A 19,919-nucleotide genomic window follows, 5' to 3' on the forward strand; every position below is an offset into this window, starting at 1 on the left:
TATACGAGATATAAGATGTGACCATATCCTTTATATCGATATAGTCTATGTTACGTTATAATTATACTTGCGGAGCCGCAAGTTTGCCTCTCTTTCGTCCACTTTCGTCTTTACGCAACGTTACTCGGCCTCGCCTCTCCTTCACTGAACACAACTCCCCCTCCTCCCCCATCGCTTCACCTGCAGGAAGCGACAAGATGGACACGGCAAATCTCCGTTAACGAGTTACTGCGCATCGCCCTGTGCGTGGGGCTGGACGGCGTCAACGTGTTAGCTAGCTAACCACGCTAACGAGCTAACCACGCTAACGCCATGCAGCCCAGAGGTGCTGCACGGACTAAAACCCTTTCATTTTCTCAAAAGTTGACAGCGCGCCTTATGTATGAATTCTGGTTGTGCTTGATGGCCGCGAACCGATTTTATGTGGAACACGGCGCTCAGCAATCTGTCAAAAAATGTTTTAGTACGACTTTGGTACGCTACGGAGCTGCACCGCTTGATGGATTGTCGGAGCATTACGGCTGAGCCTCGCGGAGTGATAAGTACTGTGCTTCAACGTAATATTACCCTACTGTGTATAAGGACCATAAATGTCATCTGTTAAGAGACGTGGTTGCGAAGCGGATTACAAACTCCAGGCTGTCAAGTCAAGCAGTACAAGTTGGGAACAGAGTAGCTGTGAAATCTGTCTTTGTTATTGTGCTCAGCGTCTTTTAGTTTACATTTTGACTGCACATTTGTGAGCTTTTTGTTATGCACAAAAACAACATTGTTTTCTTTTATTTATGGAGCATTATTATTTAATAAATGCTCATAATTTATTTTTGAGTAAATTTTATGTACATCTGCTCTATGTTAATAAAAGTGCCTGTGTGACATCTGGGACACAGCTTTGACTAAGAACTCTCTTTTTGTTCTTACTTTATTGCTTTAAAAAAATATATCGAGATATATATCTTATATCGCCAACCAGCTAAAAAATATCGAGATATGAATTTTGGGTCATATCGCCCAGCCCTAGTACAGGGTATGAGTTTACAGTTTTACTGCCATGTCATGACAGTCCTGACTTTCCCAGGTTCCAGTTGAAAATTATAATGAATTCCAACTTCAAGAGGAACTCGGCATAATAATGGCAAGTAACCCTCTATCGTTCACACAATATCTGAAGCTTTAAATGTGAGGCTTGAGGTAATATTCCTGTGCTGGTACTTTCATCAAACAACAGACCATTGTGACTTTATACTCTAATGCATTAAATTATACACCAACTTTGACTGAGATGCAAAAAGACTCAGTTTAACAAATTAGTCATCTTGCACAACTCATATTTATTTGCTATCCAGTTCTGTTCATCTGCTGTTAGAAGAGCACCTAGATTTTTTTTAAAAAAATCTATAAAAATTCTTAAACCTATTAATATCCTCTTTTAGTACAGAAGCTCGACTGTGCTAAACTAACTCTAGAAATCAATTAGTTTACAGTTTCAGAATGTATTTGGACAACATGAAGTTAAAATGTTATTCAACACTCCTTTAAGGTGAAATTACACAATAATAAATTACATTTTTATATATAAGAGAATAAAGTAACAACACTTCAAAACAAGCAAAATTGCCACTTTCTGTGGGTAGAATGCCCTCCTGTTCTCAAAATCTCCTGGAATTCATTTTAAGCACCCAATTTATTCTTCTTCCTCCCACACTTAGAATTCATGTGTCTGCATCTTCGCATCACACTGTAACAGGCCTCTCCCGGCAACAGATAAGACAGCAAAATCTTGGCCAACAGTCATAAAGCTGGGCATTGCTGGTGGTGCCTGGATGTCGCCACGACAGCAGTAAAGCAGCAGCCTTGTTGCTGACATGTCTGTAATTTCCGAGACTGTGCAGCTAATTCTGACCCAGCTATCATAAAGTGGAGTTGGAATGCAACCTTTGGTCGACAGTGCTGGCTTAAGCAACTAACAGGGGAACACACCCTGCTTATATACACAAAATTAAGTATTAATGCAAGCATATACATGAAAGTATACAGTAAAGCCTAATCACCAAGGCAAGCAGTATTATTAGAAATGCACAATGACAGTGGACCAGGGATCTGAATCAAGAGAAAGTTACCTGATAGTTTTAAAGTCCATGTATTTAGAAGTTAGCATGGGGCATGAAATGTCAAAAAAAATTGAATTGAAAAAGTTAAATAAAAAAATAAATAAAAAGTAATCATAAAACATATGATATGGTTAACAATTATCACCTTTGCCCTTTGGAAGAAAGACTGTTGTGATCCCAGTATGGGAAAAATTTAAAATAAACATTAACCTGACTTTCTGTTGCAAGTCCGTATGAATGAAGTTCACATGAGCTGGCAGAAATAAATAAAGTTATAGATTATTAAAACTAGAGCAATCCACATTTGTGTGTGCATTTATAAAGATCATAAGAAATAATCAAAGCAATATAGCTGTAAACCAACTCTCAGTTTTCTGACACCTTTTATAATGAGCAATTCACTGCACTGGTGATCCAGCTTATGTGTTGAATATGGTTCTCTGTTGGCACTGCATTGGCAGACAGTAGGGAGCTATGGACAGGCTCTTTTACCTGCAGAGAACATCTCTTGCCAGATGGAGGCAGTGTCTAAAGTATGTGGTACAATTAGTCTTTGGGATGCTGTTCCTCAGGTTGCCGTTGGCCCTTCAGGCAGGCCTGGAGAAGAGCTGAAGGGAAACAGTGTTTAAAAACAATGAAGTGTCCACTGAAGCCACTGTCTGTGCTTTTCATGCTGTATTTTTGTGTTTGTTTGTTTGTTTTTCTTTTTTTCTTTCTTCCATTGTTGGTTGGTTTCCGTCTCTGTTCCAGTCTACTTTCAGCCAATCAGCTTACACACAGTTTCACGATGTTGGGTTTTTAGAGGACTGCACAGGAGCATGTGTGTGTCTGCATAGGCCCACTGTAGACTAATACCTGCACAAATACACACAACTGCCTACAACAAGTATTGCAAGGCAGTAAAAAAATTGACATGTATACCTAAAGTGTGGAGTGCTCTTTGCTAAAATTAAATCTTGCAATGTGGTATAAAATCCCTGGCCATAAAATACCTCTTGGCAGTTCAGTGGATGGTTAATGGGCAAAATGTTTCAAAATAACTTTTCTTTTGATGGTCATTGTAACAATAAAAGGAAAAAAATAAAGTCAAATCAGATTAAAACAGCTTAAACTTCCCAATTTCTGCTTCAGTTTTACTAACACTTACTTTACACACATTACTTTATTAATATGGACCACAGCCTGAAATACTGACCCAAAAATTGATGTTTATAAAAAAGTAAAAATATCTACAAGTATTGAGATTGACTGTTGAAATAGCTGGAAATAATAATGGTAAGAAATAAAAGTAATGGCTAACAGGCTGAACTGCGACTAAAAATAATACATCTGTAAGTAGTAACACTTTCATTAAGTAGGTAAAATAGAGTAGGTTCAATTATTTTAATTAAATGTTTTAGTTGGTGAACAGTTTCGCCAATATGATTGATAGTTAAAAGTGTTGAAAACATTTTCAGAATATTCACCTACATGAATAAAACTGGAGTGATGCTGAGCAGGCAGTTCGCTTGTACAATAAAGATTCATTCAAAAATCATTCCATTCATCAGATTTTCAAAATTTGAATCAGTTTTATTAAATTTAACAGATTCAAAGACCCAAAACAACTCCTAACAAAATGATAGTTCCTTACATATTAACAAAACACAGATAATAAATTTAGATAATAATGTTTACAACAATTTCACACTTTGTTTTGTCTTCGATTTTTGAAGAAAAAAAAAATTGCACTTTCATTAAGATCAAATTTTAGAGCAGTAAAATGGTAAAAATTCTGATATGTCATCATGTCAGAATTAAAATGACTGCTCCTGGTTTTCAAATAACTCTTGCAGGATGCATTTTATCTCTTCTGTTTCTTGTAAAAATAAATCTACCATAATCTAAGCATCACCACTTAGAGACATAGAGCACAAAAGCCATTCTACATGGAGAACAGTGGGTCATAACTGGCTGGTTTTAGTGTCTACAATGACTTTTAACAGTCCTTATCTCAACACAAATAATGTGCCTATAAAAGTTAATTATCTACAAGGGAATGAGACATGTTCAACAGCCATAAAGGCATTTTCTGGATTTCTTTCTTGCAGTGACAACAACATGAAAACATGTTCTTGAAAACCTTATAGAAAACCATGACATTTTATCACATTAGTGACAGTAAGGAACATGAATGAAACTGTTATGAGTAGTCTTTGCAAGTTGCTATGACCCTTAGGTTTTAAACTTTAGTAGCATTAATAGCTATATGAATAACTGCATATAAAATGTGCCAGGTGTTTCTTACCTATAGAAGAGGTGGAACTTGGCACCCGAGAAACAAAGTCTGGAGCATTTTTTAAGCAATAAAAAATATGATCTTGACCAAAACTAACCAAGTTGTTTTGTGCATAACCATTAACAACAAACTTTGCTTTCCCCTCTGACAATTTCAGACTGAAGCAACGAATGACCCACACGAAGTTGGATGGAAGTCATAAAAAAGGGGGCTAAAGGAGTTAAAGCTCATAAAATCAAACTCAATCATCCTTGCATTGGTTTGCTGTGTAGATTATTACCAAAAACAGCAATATCTTTTAGCAATAGGTAGTAGTTGTTGTCCCTCTGAGGAAATGAAGTTGCTAGATATGAGCTTAGAAAAGCCAGGGCCAGTCCAGAGTCTTTGGAAAGCTCACATGCATCCTTCAGAAATGCAGTCCAGGAGAGCCGTTTATGCTTCCATTACATAGCCAGTGTGTTACAATATATAATATAGAAAATACATTAGATGTCCTTAGAATGAAATTGTACAGTCCCTCTTGATAACAGTGGGTCATAACTGTCTGGTTATGACCCACTATGTTGGCCCTCCACAGCTTCAGAGTTGTTAAGGAGAAGTTTCAGGATGGTGGGATAACCTTACTGATCAGTCAAGTCGGGTCAGTATTGCCCTTGTGGCAGAGCTTGTTCATGCTTGAGACAGCGCACACCAGGAATTCTGTGGAGCCAAGGAGGTCGGAGTAAATGGAAAATCCTCATATTTAATGTCCACGTGTCCTGAGGCTGTGCTGTCCAACTGAGAAGCAGTCTACAGGAATAAAAGACATTCAAAAAATTACTAAACCTTTTTTTTGTTTTTTACAAAATGAGCATCATATTTTGCTCAAAATTACCGGAAACTAGTCATTTCACACACAAACCTATCAACAAAGTGTTTGGTGAGGTCTAATAAGGGCAGTCAGTTTTCCCATAGATTTCTATACAACCAGATGTGTATTTGCAACCAGAGAAGTCGCTCTCTGCTGACCATTGGAATGGTCAGCAGAGAGCTTGAAGGCCTGTGGCTATGTACCACAGGCCTTCAAGCTGGCTCTAGTTAAACCTTTACTCAAAAAGCCATCTCTAGACCCAGCAGTCTTAGCTAATTATAGGCCAATCTCCAACCTTCCTTTCATATCAAAAATCCTTGAAAGAATAGTTGTCAAACAGCTAACAGATCATCTGCAGAGGAATGGCTTATTTGAAGAGTTTCAGTCAGGTTTCAGTTCATCACAGCACAGAAACAGCTTTAGTGAAGGTTACAAATGATCTTCTTATGGCCTCTGACAGTGGACTCATCTCTGTGCTTGTCCTGCTAGACCTTAGTGCAGCGTTCGATGTTGACCATAATATCCTATTAGAGCGATTAGAACATGCTTGTAGGTATTACAGGTACTGTGCTGCAGTGGTTTGTATCATATCTATCTAATAGACTCCACTTTGTGCATGTAAATGGAGAGTCCTCTTCACACATTGAGGTTAATTATGGAGTTCCACAGGGTTCAGTGCTAGGACCAATTCTGTTTACATTATACATGCTTCCCTTAGGCAGCATCATTAGAAGACATAGCATACATTTTCACTGCTATGCAGATGACACCCAGCTCTATCTGTCCATGAAGCCAGATAACACACACCAATTAGTTAAACTGCAGGAATGTCTTAAAGACATAAAGACCTGGATGGCCGCTAACTTTTTGCTTCTTAATTCAGATAAAACTGAGGTTATTGTACTTGGCCCTGAAAAGCTTAGAAATATGGTATCTAACCAGATTCTTACTCTGGATGGCATTACCTTGGCCTCCAGTAACGCTGTGAGGAACCTTGGAGTCATTTTTGACCAGGACATGTCCTTCAAAGCACATATTAAACAAATATGTAAGACTGCTTTCTTCCATTTGTGCAACATCTCTAAAATTAGAAATATCCTGTCTCAGAGTGACGCTGAAAAACTAGTTCATGCATTTATTACTTCCAGGCTGGACTACTGTAATTCATTATTATCAGGATGTCCAAAAAACTCACTGAAAAGCCTTCAGCTAATCCAAAATGCTGCAGCAAGAGTACTGACAGGGACTAGAAAGAGAGAGCATATTTCTCCTGTTTTGGCTTCCCTTCATTGGCTTCCTGTTAAATCCAGAATTGAATTCAAAATCCTGCTCCTCACATACAAGGTCTTAAATAATCAGGCCCCATCTTATCTTAATGACCTTGTAGTACCATATCACCCTATTAGAGCACTTCGCTCTGGCTCTGCAGGCCTACTTGTTGTTCCTAGAGTATTTAAAAGTAGAATGGGAGGGGGAGAGCCTTCAGTTTTCAGGCCCCTCTTCTGTGGAACCAGCTTCCAGTTTGGATTCGGGAGACAGACACTATCTCTACTTTCAAGATTAGGCTTAAAACTTTCCTTTTTGCTAAAGCATATAGTTAGGGCTGGACCAGGTGATCCTGAATCCTCCCTTAGTTATGCTGCAATAGACGTAGGCTGCCGGGGGATTCCCATGATGCATTGAGTTTTTCCTTTCCAGTCACCTTTCTCACTCACTATGTATTAATAGACCTCTCTGCATTGAATCATATCTGTTATTAACCTCTGTCTCTCTTCCACAGCATGTCTTTTATCCTGTCTTCCTTCTCTCACCCCAACCGGTCACAGCAGATGACCGCCCCTCCCTGAGCCTGGTTCTGCCGGAGGTTTCTTCCTGTTAAAAGGGAGTTTTTCCTTCCCACTGTCGTCAAAGTGCTTGCTCATAGGGGGTCATATGATTGTTGGGTTTTTCTCTGTATCTATGAAGCGCCTTGAGGCGACTTTTGTTGTGATTTGGCGCTATATAAATAAAATTGAATTGAATTGAATTGTAGGTTGAAGGCATTGTGTTCACTTTTCATACCCAGAAATTTCACCTATCTTTATATGCTACTGCATGTCAAAAAATGTCAACATTGTCAAAGTTCCTGTATTTAGAACTTCATTAAAAAAGGCAAAGTTTCATATATTTATATATTTCAGCCTTTTGTTTTGAATTTTGATGATTAAAACTATTCAAAAATCAGAAACACAGTATCTCAAATTACCAGAATATTTCAGAAGATGAATCAAAAAAAGGATTTACACCAAAAATTACAGAAATATTCAACCTCTGTTGAAGGCTCCTTTCCTATGCTTTCTATCAGAGCAATGTGGAAAAGAGGCAATCAACTTGTGGAATTGCTTGGATATTAATTAAGCCCAGACTGCCTTGGGAGCAGCCATCTTTACTTTTGAATTTTACTTTTGGTATTCATCTTCCTCTTGACAATACCAGTGATTTGTGGTTAAGGTCAGGGGAGTTGGTTGGCCAATTGAGCATAGGCAAACAAACCATTGGGAAATAGTTTTGGCACTGTGGGCAGGTGCTGATTCCTTGTGGAAAAGAAAGTTGGGATAAAGCTTCTACAGTGTCTGCAGATGGGACATGTTCTAAAGCAAGTGTCTAAAATATTGTGGCTGTGTCCAATTTCAACTAACAACCACCAACATCAACCAACAAATCAAGAAAGACTGAAAACGTCACACTGCACTTTAAACACCATCAGTTCTTCGGCATGTCACTCTTTTTATGAGTTGTAAGCGATATTCATCAAAACAAAAAGGATTCATTTATTATACTTCATATAAAATGAATGTGGAATATATAATAAACCTTACATGTTTAAATTACTACTAAACAAACCACCATAATCAACACAACATTATTTTATTAAAGAAAAATACTAGTAAATTCTATGGATGTAACTGGCTAGCTGACTGATTGGACTGGGTAGTGCTAGTATCCCCGGAAGTAACGATGTTAGTCAATTGCAGACATGCTCTTTCCACCCCTTTAAATTTATTGATTGAAATCTAATGTTTCTTTAAGCCAGTGGTTCCCAAACTTTTTTCGTTAGGCCCCCCTTTGTTTTACAAGAAAAATCTTCGTGACCCCACAACACCTAATCCCACCCACCTGCCCCCCCAGCACAAACACATCCTCCAGCCACACACACCCATATTTTGTTTTCAAACTCCATTGCGGGTTATTTCACACCACAAACATTTAGTAAACAATTACATGAATAAAAGTAAACTGCAATAAATTACAGGTAGCAATGAAATAAATTAGCCTACTAACTCTTTTACACTACGCCCACACCTACACGGGTATTTTTGAAAATGCTGTTTTTCTATGCGTTTGGGCCTTTCGTCCACACATAAACGGCTTTTGAAATCACCGAAAAATGCAAATTTTTTTTAACTCCGTATTTGCGTTTACGTGTGGACGAGGAATACAGAGTTCGTCACGCAAGGTATGTGCCTTTTTTCACGTTACGCTGTGCGTCACGTTATTGTTTACATGAGATGAATTTCTACAATGGCAGATAGAGACAAAATACTGTTAATCTACCTGCAGTTTTTACACGCTTACATATACACACGCAGTTACTGTCCCTCCATTTAGAAAGGCAGGGGCGTCATGGTGTGATTATTTTACATGTAGTTGTTTTTTTCCTGTGTAATAATGTTCAACATTGCTATCAATACATTTTTCAAAAAAATGCCTCTCTGTGCAAAATGGGTTTAAAAACATAAACAGCTGTGGGATACTGTTTGTCCTGATTTAGACAGGGGGAACAAACTGTGGCAGGATCAGCCTGATGTTATTTGTATCCCACTGTAACTTTACTGTATAAAGAGCAAACATCTCCAAAATGTCAGGAGTAGTTAGTCATTACAAGAAGTGTTTGTGAACTAAAAATCAAGAATCTGGGATACTGTCTGTCCGTGGTTTGGAGAGCCCAGCGCGTGCTCCCCGCTCCCCGGAAGCGTTCTTTTTTTTCCTTTTCATACGCGCCCCTCCTGCAATGGCGGGCCCCACACTTTGGGAACCTCTGCTTTAAGCAATCTAGGCAGAACATTTCCTTAAAGTAACTGAATGAATGGAGTCATGTCGATGAATGCATGTGATTATAGCACATTAGGCTCTATATCATCACCTTCATTGACAAGTTAATTCGGATCCAGTGGATTAAACTCCAAAAAGAAACCCGTGAAGGTTTGGGAGTAGAAGAGCAAGCAAAATCCTTCAGACTTAAAACATTTATATGCTCATGACCTGGAATTTTTAGTCACCTCTTCTTTCACATCTCTTTTTGTGAGTATGACAGAGCTTAACGTCTTAAACATGGTTACTTCCTACAATCACTTTTGCACCATTGCTCTTATTGATGTGGTTTTAGCATGTTAGAATCAAGCTGAAAAGAGCATTTTCATAAAGGTCAGACATTTCTGAAGGATCTTTAACAGCTTGAGAAATTCCAAATATTGACAAGCCATTGCCAGAGGGATATGGGAGAGACATCTAGACAGATATTTTTCACAGATGCTTCAGCAAATTTCATGTGCCACTTACTAGCCGACAAGGAGTACAGAGGTCTAACCCAAGACTTTGTGGACTGGTGCCAGCTGAACTACCTCCAGATCAACGCCAGTAAAACCAAGGAACTGGTGGTAGACTTCCGCAGGCACAAGCATTCTCCACTGCAACCACTGAACATCCAAGGTATGGACATTGAGGCTGTGGACATCTACAGGTACCTTGGTGTTCATCTGAACAATAGACTGGACTGGACTCATAACTCAGACGCCCTCTACAGGAAAGGGCAGAGCAGGCTGTACCTGCTGCGGAGACTCAGGTCGTTTGGAGTGGAGGGCCCACTCCTGAAGACCTTCTATGACTCTGTTGTGGCTTCTGCTATCTTTTATGGCGTGGTCTGCTGGGGCGGCAGCATCTCTGCTGGGGACAGGAAGAGACTGAACAGGGTGATCCGAAGGGCCAGCTCTGTTCTAGGATGCCCTCTGGACCCAGTGGAGGTGGTGAGTGACAAGAGAACGGCGGCTAAGCTGTCATCCCTGATGGACAACATCTCCCACCCCATGCAGCAGACTGTGACAGCACTGAGCAGCTCCTTCAGTGGGAGACTGCGGCACCCACGGTGTGGGACGGAGAGATTTCGCAGGTCTTTCCTCCCCACTGCTGTCAGACTCCATAATAAAGACTAACTGATCAAGCACACACATCCATACATATGCAATAATACTAAGTGCAATAATCCTTTCTGTCATCGTTGTATTTTTACTCAGTTGTATATAGTATTCGTATTTGTATTCTATTTTTATCTTATTGTATATTTATTTTATTTTATTCTACTGTATATAGTATTTTATTTTATTCTATTCTGTACAGTTGTGTACTGTATTTATTCTTATTGTATTCTAATTTTTGCCTCATAACTTTTACACTGTCCACTCCTGCTGTGACAAAACAAATTTCCCACGTGTGGGACTAATAAAGGTTATCTTATCTTATCTTATCTTATGTGCAAGGAGAGTTTAAAAAGAAAAAATAGATGCATTAAAAAAACACAAAAGAATAGCCAAAACTAAAATCTGTTGAGCAGTTGTTTAAATAATTGCTGCTCAATTTAGTTTCTACACAGTCAAACATAGAATTTGCATGGAAAACCTTTTACCTGAGTGGCAGATGTGACAGTCTGTCCAGCATAGGGTGACGGGGCCATGTTGGGTTCACTCTTAATAGTGGAAGCGTGCTCTGAGACTGACAGGGAGGTTGGGGAGCCGGTGTCAGAGGTGATAGATCCTGAAGAATCAGCAGGATGATAATATGAGCTATTATTATGTTAATACACTGAGATACTTTTCAGAATGGTTTGCAGATTCTGAAAAAGTTTTAACCCAGAAAGGGTTAGAGAAGGCAGATTCTCAAACAATTCTGGCATAATCTTTTTGTTTTTCTTGCTTATTTCATTTCTTGTTAGTAGCTACTCACATGACTGACACTGCTTTCATTAACCAGCTTTTTCTTCTACACAACATCCTACATATTTTAGTGTCTGTTTGACCTACCTGTGGATGTTTTATTCTTGGGCATCTTGGGTTTCCGCTTCCTTGTCTGAATGCTCTCTTTCTTCATTGCGAGAGGTCTGGGCACCTGGAAGGAATACAGCAACACAAATAAGTTCAGTCTACCTCCCAGGCCCTAATACAACAGAGGCTACAGTGTCATGACAACCCACACAACCTCTCCTCCCACACTCTGATAACAGTGACCACAGTGCCCTTGGAGAGGTTTTACGCTGTGCAAATAATGAGCTGCTCCCTGCTGGAGCAAGAAGCTTGCTGAAAGAGCCTTTTAGCATGGCCTACCCCATGTAGCTTCATGTAGAGGCCACAGGCATTACAGACAGGTTCTCCCTCAGCGTTGCGTCTCCACAGTGTGGTGGTGCTGGTATGGCAGTTAGTGCAGCACAAGCCGGCCCGGCGTGATGTGGTCTGCTGCAGGAGGACATATTTGAATGGTAAATTATCAACTGTCTGAAATCACAGATCACATCTTGAAGTAAGGTTTGAGAAATTGGCGTTAAGCTGTTCCCTCAACTTTTCCAATGAATTGCAGGATGCTGGTATGTTTGGTATAACAATGATGAATGCCCCCAGGCCCATGCAAAAGAGAAAATAATAACTCATTAGCTGGGCAACATGTAAAGGCAACATAAATAATTCTTTCATGTGTGAATATCTGTTTGGTTTGGGGCAAAACAAAAGCAGCAGCAGAAAATCCCGTTGCTAAGCAGAAACTTGTCTAAAAACAGCTCGAATCAAGGGCAAGGTCAGCACAGGACAAATAAAAAACAGTAAAAAAAAAGCCTTGTTGTGGAAATAGTTTGTTGAGTAGCTGACAGTCACAGTTGCTTTGGAGCTGGAAGTTCCTGGGAAATACAGAGCCTTTGAAGCCTCCATGCACTAACATTGCCGTTCACATTTTCTGAATTATTACTAATTAATATCTCCTTTAACTTCCCAGGACCTAGCGTCCACATATGTGGACATCACATTTTGGGTTATTTAGACCAAAATACTCAGTTTTGGTCTACATGGGCCTGATATCCACTTACGAGAACATTATACTGCTACTGTTCTGTCAAAATTGTAAACAAATATGTGGCTCTCATTTTTCTTAAAAACAAAAATAAGGTTAAAAAAATCTGGTAATTCTTTGTTTTTACTTTCATCAGGCCCCAATGTGACCAAATATCAAAGAGAAATTAAAAATGCATGCCGTGGAAGAGTTCGGGTCTCAGGAGGTTAAAACAAGAAACAAGATGTATTAGCTCTACCAAAGAATCTGGGCATAAAGACCTAAGTCACATGAGAAAAGTAAAGTGTTCAATAAGTGTCTTATTGGAGATTTAATACTTTGACAGTGATGCATTTTTGCTTATCTTGCTGATTACCAGTAATTCATTTCAACATTTAACTTTATACACTAATAACAATATAACTTGGCCATTTAAGGAAAGCATGGGTGTTATCTGAATCCCTGCTTAGCTGCTTCAGTCGTCCCCTGTTTTCTCCTCATTGTTATCAAGTCTTTGCTTATTTTGGATTTCTTTTCATAATTGTGCATTAAGATACTTTCATTTTTATTAATGAAGTGTCACTGGAATAACTGTTTTTAAAAAAATATAATATCAGATTACAAAAACAAACTGAACAATTTTAAAGCAAAAATTTTCTTTTTCTTTATCCCAGCTTCCCCCAGAGTGATGATTTGCTGTATCAGTATAAATAGAACATGGTTGGTTTTAAACTGTAGACTGAAGAAAAACAGTCTTAACATAACTGCAGGTTCAGTTTGTAACCAGCTTGTCAAAAGCTATAAAAGCAATAATGTGCAATGTAATTTCCATTTGATGAGTAAGCCATGAGAGAAAGTTTCACAACAGAGTGTTTATTCTCATTATATTACAGTCAAATATGGTTGCAGGCACTTAAATAATAATTGTTGCATGCAGTTACCCCAGTTTGATGGAGGAGATGTTATGCCTGTTCGAAGATTTTAAGGACAAAATAATTTCAAAAAGATGTCTAGAAATGAGCCTCTGGAGAAAAAAAATGGAACACAACAGCTTACAGTACTAGAAAAATGTATAGTTGTTTAACTTTGTGGTAAAAATATAAGTGTGTCAGAGATGAAATATGAATTTGCATCTTTATGCTTTTTGATTATCTGCTGGTAAATTAAGGTAGTTGAAAAAGTCTATATTTTTTTTTTATTTCTTGTTAGAATGAATAATAGTCTTTTATTTTCAAGACCGTTGCTTTGATTCTTTTGCTGACTCTGCTCTCCTTTTGCAACATTAAAGTGCAACACACAATCCATGTGTGTGTACAATCCATTGAAAAAAAAATCGGAAAGGCCCCCTCATAGTAATAGTTTATGTATTTTTTAAATTATTGAATATTTGAATATTAATGAGGATTACATTTACTGATGATTTCCAAATGATTTTATAGTTTAAATTACACCAGACGATAAATTCAGCTAAAAGGAATCGATAAATAAACTATTTGGAGTCTGTTGAATGGCAGAGTGGTTTGAAAAATGCAAATCATGAGGTAGGCTGACTCGGTATCGCCCAAGTGTAATATAGGCTACATAGTTATACTATGTTTTTTCGATCTATCGGCGAGTCTTACCAGCCGTTTCTGCGGCTTGATGAGGGGCCTGTTGATGCCGTTCATCTTGTGATAGAGGCCGCAGGCGTTACACAAGTAGTGCCCGGTCCCGTCTCTGCGCCACAGCGGGGTCGACACGGAGCCACAGTTGACGCACTCCCTGCCCTCCGTGGGCATGTCGTCTATCAGGTCTGAACACAGACAGGGAAAACGCACATTAGACTGAATGCATGTACACATATACCATAACTCTGCACATTACATGATTATTTCATGGCTGTTGGCCAGTTTATTTCATTTGAGTTTAGGAGATTATTTAGGCCTAAACGTTTACATGGTACTCGTGTTCACTTCCAGTTTGTCCAACGTGACCAATCTCTGACAATCTCTAACACTTCTTATCTCCGTGGTTTCACGACGTTTTGGTCTCTCTGGTACCCTTAGATGAATACATTCAAAAGACTACATGCCTTATTACAACACCTTCTTCTGAACTTTTACAGCGTACGCGGGCGTGCGTGGCGCTGTCGTGGCTACGGTCCAGTGCCTGATGAATAGCCAGGGAGGAATGTAACCCGCCACCACGCAACCCCCACCCCCCATCCCAGTCCGTATGATGAAGGGCGCTCAAACGCATGCGAATGAATCAAATAGAGGAATCTGTTTGGGGGGTAGCATTTTCAGCGGCCACCCCCCACCCCGCCACCCCCTCCGCCATCACCTCAACCTCCACATTCATCACTCTCTGACACACTACGGACTCCTGGCATTAATTGCTCAAATACCTAATCCCTCCATCGATAAACCAGAGAAAGAGAGACAGAAAGAGCGAGCCAGACCTGAAGTAGACCACGTCCGTCGGGACAAAGCTGTCCCGGACTCACCCTTTGAACTTGTGATTGTATTTCTCATCGTTTCGGAAGAAAAGAATTCATCACAAAATAAAGGGCGAGTAAAACTGAAAAGGGTCATTGCGTTTTAATTACCAAACACTTTACATGAATAATATTAACCGAAAGATTTTCTGAAATACTAGTTATTCATATTTAAGATGACTGAGAATAATTAATGGGTTTATGTTTCCGTAAACGGTCCAAATTAATCTTCACAGTCAGCCTAAAGATAATCATCATCTCCAATGCTTAGGGTTGGAAATAATGACATGAAAATTTGGATTTGAGATCAAAACACAAAACATTAGATTGCTTTAGAACATGAAAACCCTTAAACTAAACACATATGTTACATAAAAAATACATGCGCTTAGAAAGTGAGTTAGCAGCGTTTATAGTGATCTATGAGTAGTAAAATGATAAAACTAGCCATGATGAGATAAATGAACTCTGTAAAAAAAAGTTAACGTCCCATAAGTTGAATAGCCTCATGGTTAGACTTATCCCCTTGGCTGAAAACGTTTCTTTTTTGTTCAAATTAAAATAATTTATGCGTTCAAGTCCCCAAATGTTCATTCGGTTAATGCACTTATAATAAGTAATCGGCTCTGCGCTTCATTGCTATGGCATTAAACTTTAGCTCTACCCAGTGATTATTTAATCGTTTTTGAAATATTTGAATGCAGAATCACAAAACATCAAAGCTTGTTTCGTCCCCGTCAATCAAATTAAAAGAAAGCAGGAAAGAAGCAAAACTGCACCAATAAATGTTTTTTTTATTTCTTTATAGGGGCGATGGAAACTTTATTGTTAACACATTTTAACTATCAAGACTGTTCTGACCATAAACTCTGCCCAAGTATTTAAGGCCATAAAGACCGACTAGTTTTGTTTTCCTTTGTGCACAAATTTAAATGCCTGATATGTAAAATATCCATGTCAATCTTGGGACCTAAAAAAAGGGCCCACTAACAAATGTGGGCCAGAGATCCCCCATTCGTTTATAAAGATATTAATACTTTACCACTAAGAATACTGCAAGAGATCCTTGTATGAACATTTATGTTCAATTATCATGTTTACCTAATGAAAAGATAAACCCATTTGAACTCACTGTTGATCCTTTCTATAATAATGGACTCTTTAATTAAACCAACAATACACTAAAGAGTTAAATTGGGTTTCATTTATCTGTTAACATTTTTAAGTGGTGTCAAACCATCAAACTCTTCTAAATCATGAACTTCAAACACTCCTGTCTCCCCGATCCAACACGTGGCCTCCAAATAAATGCTGACGGCTACACTTAGAGACGTTTCGACTGTCTGATCAAGGTGATAACCGCTCTTATTGTCACGGCAGTGGCCCTTTTCACTGGGCTTTTCTCTCCCCGTGTGAAGGTCGTGATTAAACCAGGGAATTAAATTAACATTTTAATTGATCCCTCTTTAGCGTCACTCTCTTCTTGATGAATGTGTATTGTTTAAATCTAATGTGGGATTGTTAGGGGACTTTGATTCAATCACCGACCGCATGACACAAGCATTATGTTTACAGGCCTCTCTGTCAGCCGCTGTAATAAATAACTGCCTGGCCTTTACAACCGGTAAATGAGGTTTAAAAAGAACCTCTGCCATGTTAAAAACAATAACAATGATTGTGGAGCAACAACAACACCGTTTTCACGAACAAAATGTTCAGAATATTCAATTCGTCTTATTGATGCTGACATTTGGACATTAAGCAACCAATAATTAGAAGACATAAAGCAAGCATAGACTGACGTGATTGTTATTATGTTCTTAATATTTGGAAGGAAAATGCAACAATTTAGCTTACGAGTGTTTTCAAGCGGTAATATGATCTTGTGGCTACAAAAAAACAGAAAACATCAACCCCCCCGTTGAAAACATATTAAAAATGATCAAATTATGAAAAATTATTTTATGAATAAAAATATATTTACTGTCAGTCTTTCATACTTCGTTAAAAAAATAATTTTAAAAATTCCAGTAAATCAGAGGGAACCGGGATTTCGCAGTAGTTTTAGAAACTTGATTTATGTGCTTACCCAGACTGGATCTTCTCCCCGACAGACCACCTTGTCGGCCCTGCAGGCTTATCACCCCGCTTTCGAAATGTCCCGGCGTCCAGGAGGATGTCGCCATCTCGGGGCTCATGTAGGCGTACGGGTTGGAGTAGGAACCTCCGACTGAGCGCACCAGAGCGCCTCCGTACTGGTCAGAGCGAGCTCCGTTTCCGAGAACCAGCGGGCTCTGGTAGGTTGCATCTCGCCCGGTGTTGGTGCTCACGGGCGGGCTGTGCGAGTAGGAGAATCCATGTGAGGGATGGGGGCTGCTGGGCGTGAAGGAAGAGCCGTCTGTGCCGGCCTGGGGCCAGCCGTGATGACCACTGAGGCCGTGAGACTGATGGGGCGAGTCGCAGGTTTGCAGGTAGGGCAGGGTGGGCAGCATGGCAGGAACTCTGGTGGAAGGGACGTAGACGGGAGAGCTGGCCGAGGGATGGATGTAATTCCCGGTGTCATGCGTGTAATGGGACTGATTGGAAGAAAAGGCCAGGCTTTGATACATTTTTCTCTCTTTAAAATCTACTTCCTGGCGGAAAACTGGAAAAACACGGGGAGGGCTTCCTCAGCCAGTCGCAGGACTGCTGAGATGTCCACAAATCTCATCCACACTCTCCTGAGGAACTTTTGTGCCTTGATGTGAATCCTGCATTGTTATAAATGTACAGAGAAAGAAGATAGCTGAAAAAAACACTGGAAAGGTTTCATGGGCAACTGATCCACCCACCCAGCCTTAAGCTTTATTGCGCAAAAATAAAACCTATTTTTCCCCAATCAATGAGCCATGCCAAAAGGAAAGTTCGACAATCCGCGTCAGACATATTTCACCTATATCACCTTGAGACATGGAATGGATTAGAATGACATTAATGATCAAGGATATCTGCACACTCGGAGGCGACTATCAGCAACCCCACACATCCTGCGCCTCCGCAGTTGGCTCATTAAATCAGAAACGGAAACTCAATCAAACACCACAAAAGATAGCGAGCTCCCCTTCCATATCTGTGATGCATATACTTTCTATCAATAGTAAATCAAAACACATAAAACGTTGATAATGGTTCTGCGCCGTGTACAAGAGGAACGCAGTTTCTTTCCAAGGGCTCTCAGTGCATTATCTCACCAGATAAGGACGGTCGGGTGATAAAGCAGTCTGGTCTTTTACCAGTCAAAATTTTCAGCAGACAAGCGCAGTAGGCAAACTTTCTCCCTCCGTACCCACGCAGACAGACGATGGAGCTCAGCCGAGCCTCTCCAAATAGCTCGGTTTTAGTGCGTTAAAGTTGCTCACAAGTGGTGGAAGATAAATGTAAGCAAAAGTAAAATGATTTTTTTCCAGGGGGAGGGGGAGTCCGGGATCACTGGAGCGCTCTTCTTCCTCTGCGTATATCTGGAGATAGGTACTGTCGCTGATAATTGCTGTTATGAGTGTGCGTCTATTCGCTCTCCTACTGGAAAATTTGTACGGGAGTAAAACACGTGACACAGATCGGCGATCTGATGTAGACCTGGGTGGGAACGGCGGAGGGGAGGGAAGGAAGGCGCTAAGGAGGGAGGACCCCTGGGTATGACAGGGCAGGAGAGCTCAAACCTGAGAATTGAGGACTTCTAAAGTGTAAACTAATAAAACCCTGTTCTGTTTGATAGGACGAAGGATATGGAGGCTCCATTGGCGCTTTATACACAGCAGTATTCACGATCATTGCCTTTACGCTTCATTCTACAGGGGAATTTAATGCACGACTTTTTTTTAAAATTCACCTGGAAAATCATGTTTTAAGGTTTTCCACATTTGAAACAAATAAAAAAAATACCCGTCTTACTGCTCCCAAGGTTTCCATTTTCATAACAATTAAATCAGCTCCTCAAGGTATAAAAGTGCAGAATGAAACTGAAAGATACTTTTTTAGATTAAAACTATTACGTTTACCTGTCCATTGGAAAAAGAGAAAGAAATAGAACTAGAACAATAACCTACTGTATATAAAACAATCACTTTAGGCGTAGCTGGTAGCTCACAGAAACCAATGGGAATTATTGGTGATTTAAGCGTCAATTAACCTTTGACTAAAAAAAAATAGCAGGTTAAAAATACAAAATATACAGAGAAATATACGGAAGTTAATTCCGTTATTTGTATAATTTACATTTCACTGCAATAATAATAATAATAATAATAATAATAATAATAATAATAATAATAATAATAATAAAAACATGCATGAACGTTTCATTTTTAGAACAGGTAGGCGGGGTAAACTGGTAAATAATATATATCAAATTAAAACAAAACAATGCAAAATCAACAACAGGTTGGGAATAACACGGGGCTAATTCAGTTAAACTCATAATGAAAATGTAACATACAGCAAATAAAGAGAAAAATATATTGTATTTGACAGCTTGTAATTAACAACTATGTTTTCAATTTAGAAACCAAAGCTTGTTACATCAAAATCAAAAGTAAATATTTTCAAAGGGCGTCTTTTCTCCGTCTCCTGTATGGATATGCTTTAATTTGATCAGCATCTGAGACCGTAACAGACTTCTGTCTGGTGTCTATTAATTAATCCTTCCTCTGGTCTTCTACATCCGTCGATCTGCGCAGAGCAGCAGTGGAGTGGAGTGGTCTCCTTCCTTTCGTCTTCTAATGACAGAGCATTTGGTGTCGACATCTCATCCTCAAACTCAATGTCTGTCGCCTGCTGAGAGCATATTTTCTCATTTTAAATATTCAACGAAATAAAGGATAATGGGACCATTTTAGAAGCGCAGGACAAAGAAAGATCATTCATTCAGTGTTTTATATTGAATGAATAATGCAGGACTAAGATAATGTTTTCACTTTATCGGTAGTTTCAAAAGCTAATTTCCTTTAAGAAGAAAACAGAAGAAAAAGAAAAGAATGGGTTCCTTGAGCAGCAGCCAAACAGCGCTCGCTTTAAATAGAGTGAGTTCTGCACAAGTCTAAG

The 19,919-nt window shown here is 39.2% G+C and overlaps 1 protein-coding gene across 6 annotated transcripts; it reads right to left on the reverse strand.

The window, feature by feature from the left end:
• Window positions 1-3,662: 3,662 nt before the first annotated feature.
• Window positions 3,663-19,030, reverse strand: gata5 (GATA binding protein 5). Of its 6 annotated transcripts, none has more exons than XM_080294336.1 (7): window positions 18,071-19,013; window positions 16,930-17,590; window positions 13,987-14,156; window positions 11,653-11,781; window positions 11,353-11,437; window positions 10,959-11,115; window positions 3,663-5,178 (listed from the first exon to the last, which is right to left on the reverse strand). In XM_080294336.1, exons 2-7 carry the CDS (start codon window positions 17,447-17,449, stop codon window positions 5,031-5,033), a joined length of 1,209 nt encoding a protein of 402 aa, XP_080150462.1. In that variant the 5' UTR covers window positions 17,450-17,590; window positions 18,071-19,013; the 3' UTR covers window positions 3,663-5,030. The 6 variants fall into 6 exon arrangements, with proteins under 6 accessions (XP_080150462.1, XP_026011010.1, XP_080150461.1 ...); XM_026155225.2 differs by having other exon boundaries at window positions 10,959-11,086; window positions 18,071-18,845; XM_080294335.1 differs by lacking the exon at window positions 3,663-5,178 and adding an exon at window positions 10,054-10,219 and having other exon boundaries at window positions 11,653-11,778; window positions 18,071-19,030.
• Window positions 19,031-19,919: the final 889 nt, after the last annotated feature.

This window comes from Astatotilapia calliptera, chromosome 20 (genome assembly GCF_964374335.1).
Source record: "Astatotilapia calliptera chromosome 20, fAstCal68.1, whole genome shotgun sequence".
Lineage (NCBI taxonomy): Eukaryota > Metazoa > Chordata > Actinopteri > Cichliformes > Cichlidae > Astatotilapia > Astatotilapia calliptera.